The sequence below is a fragment of the Ipomoea triloba genome, chromosome 5, assembly GCF_003576645.1.
Source record: "Ipomoea triloba cultivar NCNSP0323 chromosome 5, ASM357664v1".
Classification (NCBI taxonomy): Eukaryota; Viridiplantae; Streptophyta; class Magnoliopsida; order Solanales; family Convolvulaceae; genus Ipomoea; species Ipomoea triloba.
Window position 1 is genome coordinate 18,461,480 of NC_044920.1, and position 5,788 is coordinate 18,467,267.

Sequence of the window (5,788 nt, forward strand, 5' to 3'; positions counted from 1 at the left end):
TATCTGTTCCACTGGACTGCAAGGTCCTTGGCATATATTTACAACCTAAATGAGGCGTAACTTCAATTTTTGGGACTTTAGGACTGAAAATGTTTGAGAGAGTACACTATCTTACAAAAAATCACTAGTATTTAAAGAAAAAAAAAACTAAAATGAGTAATTTACATGTTAATACTCTAAACAAGTGCTTCTTAGCAGAAACCGTCCAAGAGCATGAAAGTTCACCAAAAATGGACATTGATTTGCAATCCTGTGCTCGTTCAGTCAAAAGCATCAACACTCCCAACTCCCTTTTACATGGAAAGATGTTCCACCTTCTTTTCCTAAAAAGGGGCGTTCTAAATTCTGCTCTCACCATAGCTAACCGCTTAATCCAGATGTATGCAAGGTGCGGGCAAATGTCTGATGCCCGGAAGATGTTCGATGAAATGCCCGAGAGAAACTACTTCACTTGGAACACCCTACTTGAAGGGTACATGAAATGCGGGATGATAAGTGACTCGCTGCGGTTGTTTTCTAGTATGCCCCAAAAGAATGATTTTTCTTGGAATGTGGCCATCTTGGGGCTCGTAAATGCTGGGGAATTAGACACTGCTCGGCGCCTTTCATATGAGATGCCTAGGAAGAATGCTATCGCTTGGAATGCTTTGATCGATGGGTTTGCACGGACTGGATTTCTTGGTGTTGCTTTGCGGTTGTTTAGGGAGTTTTCTTGTTTCGGTGAGAAGTCATGCGTTGATCCCTTTGTTTTGACTACGGTTGTTAAGGCTTGTACGAATTTAGGAAGTCTCCGTTTGGGGAAGCAGATTCATGCTCACATTATAGTTGATCAAGTGGAAATTGATTCTACATTGGCTAGTTCACTGGTTAATATGTATGGGAAATGTGGCGATCTGGATAGTGCTCACCATATTCTGAGTAGAATGCTGATTCCTGATGATTTTTCCTTGTCAGCTATGATCTTAGCATATGCAAATTGTGGTAGAATGAAGGATGCGAGACAAATTTTTGATGTTAAAACTGATCCTTGTGTTGTATTGTGGAATTCAATGATAACAGGATATGTGTCAAATGGTGATACTTCAGAGGCATTTTTTATGTTTGATGAGATGCATAAGGCAGGAATTACAGGGGACTCCTTAACTTTGGTTAGTGTTTTAAGTGCCTGCAGTAGTGCACACATTGTCGAGAATTGTCAGCTAGTACATGCTTTTGCTTGCAAGCTCGGATTAGTAGACGATCTCATAGTTGCTAGTGCTTTAATTGACACATATGCAAAGTGTGGATATTCATGCGATGCTTGCAAAATTTTCGGTGAGCTTAAAATGCATGATACTATTTTATTGAATTCTATGATTACCATTTATTGCAGCTGTGGCAGAGTAGAAGATGCCAAGTGGATTTTTGAGTCCATGCCACATAAAAGCTTGATATCTTGGAATGCAATAATTGCTGGTTTGTGTCAAAATGGCTTACCAATAGAAGCCATGGATATTTTCTGCAGAATGAATAAGATGGATATAAGGATGGATAGGTTTAGTTGTGCAAGCATGATTAGCGCATGTGCCAGCATCTCCTCACTCGATCTTGGTGAACAGGTTTTTGCGAGAGCTATCATCATAGGGATTGATTTTGATCAAATTGTTTCTACCTCCATACTCGATCTTTATTGCAAGAGTGGCTTAATAAAACAAGCTAGGAAGATATTTGACCAAATAGTTGAACCTGATGAGGCTTCATGGAATTCTATGCTGATGGGTTATGCTACAAATGGCTATGGAACAGAAGCATTGAACTTATTCTGTGAAATGAGATGTGCTGGTGTGTTGCCCACAAATATCACATTCACAGGAGTCTTGTCCGCTTGTAATCACTGTGGACTACTAGAAGAAGGAAAAAAGTGGTTTAATGCGATGAGACATGACTATCATACAGATCCAGGCATTGAACACTACTCATGCATGGTAGATCTTTATGTACGAGCAGGGTGCCTCGAGGAGGCGATGAATATCGCTCTGACAATGCCTTTTGAAGCAGATGCAAGCATATGGTCATCGATTTTGAGAGGATGTGTAGCTCAGGGTAATGAAATCCTCGGAAAGCAAGTGGCTAAGAGAATTACAGAGCTTGATCCTGAGAATTCGAGTGCTTTTGCACAATTGTCAAGTATATATGCAACTTCTGGGAAATGGGAAAGATCAGCTTTGGTTTGGAATTTGATGAAAGAAAAGGGAGTTCATAAAATTCCTGGACAAAGCTGGAGAGATACTTGGATTTGACTGTTAAGATTTTCTGAATAATCCTTTGAGACATATATGAAGCTTGTTGGGCAAAATTGGGTGTTATGGTATTATTATGACAACAGGATTTCTATACATATTACTCATTACTACAAATATGGATAGTCTAATCATGATACTATATGGGGTTGTCGGTCTTATTGGGATGGGACTCGAACCTGAAACCTTCCGTATGAAAAGCAATATGATGCCATCGAATCACAAGGTACTTGACAAGGGAATTAATTTTATTAAACAAATTGATATATGATTTGATGCCTGAATATTACATGGGTAGTGATGCTGAATGTGTATATATATGTATGCATATATGGCCGGATATACACATATGTATATATATTGATTTACTGTCCTTAATTAGTCATTAAGTCCATGTTAGTTCATTTTGGACCCACATACTTGGACAGTTTTCCATCTAATCAGATTACTCAAAGGAGGCTTAGTTAAGGCTTAAGTATAAGTTTTATCCTGTGTATTTAATTGCTAAATTTTGAAATTTTATCCACAGAAACTATATGGTTTTCAAAAATCACTAAACCCATCAAACTAAGCATCTTCTAAATCTTCATCATGAATCCAGGTACACTTCTCCACTCTAATTTGTTACTCAATTGCTAATAGTTCTCAGATGTAATCAGGTGATGACAGAGGTTGTGAATTCCCCATCCCGGCCTGAAATTTGTGTATTTTTTGACTCTGTGCAAATGCCATAATTTTTTTCATCAATTTATATATTTTTTCTAGTAGTTTTCTTTTTGATTTTTTTTTCACTGCCTGATGAATGATGATGGAAAATCTAATATTCTCTCTCTCACACACACACACTTTCTGGCTGTTCTTTACGGTGTTGAAAAAGGCTTTTGATGAACTACACCATCTGTCTGTGATTTTTAGAAGCTATGAAATCTGAGGGCAATTTTTATAATGTTTCTTTCAAGTATATAGGTTGGTTATTTGTTAATCTTTTATGCTGACTGTTTAAATTGTTTATTTGCATGATTATTTTCATAAGTTTTGGACACAAATCAGTCTTCCGCAATTGTCTGCCGGCCATGCTTGAATGTGCGAACTTACAAGGTGCTACATTCGAAGGCTATATATTGGGACAATGTAAGATGAAGACAATCGAACTTTCATAAATCATTGGGCAGTTGGTCAAATCCAGTATGGATCGTACATGGACGGTAGTAGGTTGGCGGCTCTCCTAAGATTCCACCATCCGAGATCTCAGGAGAAGAGGATCAAGTTGGCCCTTGCGAACAGCTTGACGCACTATTTATCTCCCTTTAACCCTTTGAGCGAAATGCGACAAAAGAAAAAGAAGGAAAATCCATGGACTGACCCCATCATCTCCACCCTGTAGGAACTACGAGATCATCCCAAGGATGTCTTTGGCATTCAGGGGTCATGGACTGACTGTAGAACCCTGTTCAATAAGTGGAACGCATTAGCTGTCCGCTCTCAAGTTGGGCAGTAAGAGTCGGAGAAGGGCAATCACTCATTCTTAAAACCAGTGTTCTTAAGACCAAAGAGTTGGGTGGAAGGGGGAAAGCTCTCCGTCCTTGGTTCTCTTGTTCGGAACCACAAGAATCCTTAGTTAGAGTGGGATTTCAACTCAGCACCTTTTGAGTGAGATTTTGAGAAGAGTTACTCTTTGGAGAGCACCGTACGGTGAAAGTTTAGATCTAGGATAGTTGTTTGTTAATTATAATAGAAATCGTAATACTTATTACAAAAAATTTAATACCAATTTGAAATAAATAAATTGTTACTTATAATAGATATTGTAAAATTTATATGTGAAATTGTGATACTATTTAGGGTAAAATGATTGTTACTTATAATAAATATTGTACTCCGTAATACTTAAAACAAAAATTGTGATACATACAAAGTGCAATTCTATATAAATATTGTAATACATATAACTGGAATTGTGATGTTTACTTATATGTGAAATGTTACTTATGAGTGAAATTGTAATACTTATATGTGAAATTGTGATACTATTTAGGTTAAATTGATCATAACTAATGATAAATGTTGTAATACATATAACTGGAATTGTGATACTTACACAACCCGTTGTCTACAACCTGACTCGTCTTATAAATAAGGATCACACAAGTTTTTGTCTGATTTCTTTGGTTGGATAATTCATGCTTTAATGTAATTTAAAAAGATTTTTTTTTAAAGTACATTGTCACTTTCTAAATTCAAATTCACCATTTCTTACTTTTATTTCTTGAAGCGCAAGGAACAAATAATTCTCAGATTGTGTCTTCTAATCCTTCATTTCTTTTTATTTTTCTTGAAGTGGAAAGAACAAATAATTCTCATTAACGTCAAGAAAATGATAATATCCATAATATTTTCTTGATTGTCACATTGTCACATAAACTTAATTGGAAACAATTCAGGAGTCATAACTGAATACTATATTAATATTAATGGTATCATTAATTAAAATATTTAATGGTAATAGCCAACATTATAATCACCATTAACATTTAACAATGACAACCAAATTATGGTAATACACACCTTCTTAATGTTTCCATATTTCTAAAGATAGAATGTGTGACTAGTCCAAATTAGCGGTTAACTGTAACTGTAGCAATAATTACCAATTAATAATAAAAGATAATTAATGACATACCTTAATGATGCAAACCGCATCTTCCCATTCCCATTGTGCTAACAACGATGACGATCCACAAGAGAAGAAAAAAAACAGAATTCTCTCATCTTCATTATTGGTGTTAGTAACCTCGATGCAGCATCCAATGGTACTTAAGATATTTATTGGTAGCACTTAATTGCCAATATTAATAGTCATGTAATAAAAAAAAGTGGCATGGATAATCTTACCAATGTACCAAATATAACAGATTACCAATAAATAATAATTATTATGAAAATGTAATAAATGAGATTAGCCCTTAAACTTGATAACAGTAATTAATAATGTCAATTAATAATAACTAAAATAAAGGCAAAACTGTAATTAAGAGACGCCAAATACTAATCTCAATTTACAACATAATAATTAACGTGACTATTATAATATTTAGGGAAGGTGAATTTAAGGTAATATCTAATTTACCATTATACAGACAATATATTGACTATATTGCTTTAAAATTAAAGAATTAATATTATTATTAAGACCCTGAAAACTATTGATAAATTAAAAACATAATTAACTTAAACAATAGTTATAATTCTTAATGGCCAAAATAACAATTAAATTCTTAAATCATTAATGTCTCAAAATAGACGAAGACAATAATTATAGCACTTAATTGCTCAATTTAGACCTATGATTCTCAATGGCCCAAGAGAGCTATAACATGGATGAAAAAGGTCTAGTCCTGAAATAGATCCAAACTTAATATTATTACCAACGATAAATACCATTAACAAAATATAGTAGTTAGTAATAATTAAAACTTAATAACCATGTTATTTACCCAAAAAAAAGCTAT

General features: G+C 34.7%; 1 protein-coding gene across 3 annotated transcripts; it reads left to right on the forward strand.

Moving 5' to 3' along the window:
- Positions 1–210: 210 nt before the first annotated feature.
- On the forward strand, positions 211–4,075 carry LOC116019392 (putative pentatricopeptide repeat-containing protein At1g77010, mitochondrial). 3 transcript variants are annotated; one of them, XM_031259573.1, is made up of 3 exons: positions 211–2,505; positions 2,809–2,880; positions 3,313–4,075. In XM_031259573.1, exon 1 carries the CDS (start codon positions 231–233, stop codon positions 2,277–2,279), a length of 2,049 nt encoding a protein of 682 aa, XP_031115433.1. In that variant the 5' UTR covers positions 211–230; the 3' UTR covers positions 2,280–2,505; positions 2,809–2,880; positions 3,313–4,075. The 3 variants fall into 3 exon arrangements, with proteins under 3 accessions (XP_031115433.1, XP_031115431.1, XP_031115434.1); XM_031259571.1 differs by having other exon boundaries at positions 2,809–4,075; XM_031259574.1 differs by lacking the exon at positions 2,809–2,880.
- Positions 4,076–5,788: the final 1,713 nt, after the last annotated feature.

Excerpts from the sequence above, each read along its gene's own strand:
- LOC116019392 (XM_031259571.1), top strand. The coding sequence starts at position 231 with ATGGACATTGATTTGCAATCCTGTGCTCGTTCAGTCAAAAGCATCAAC.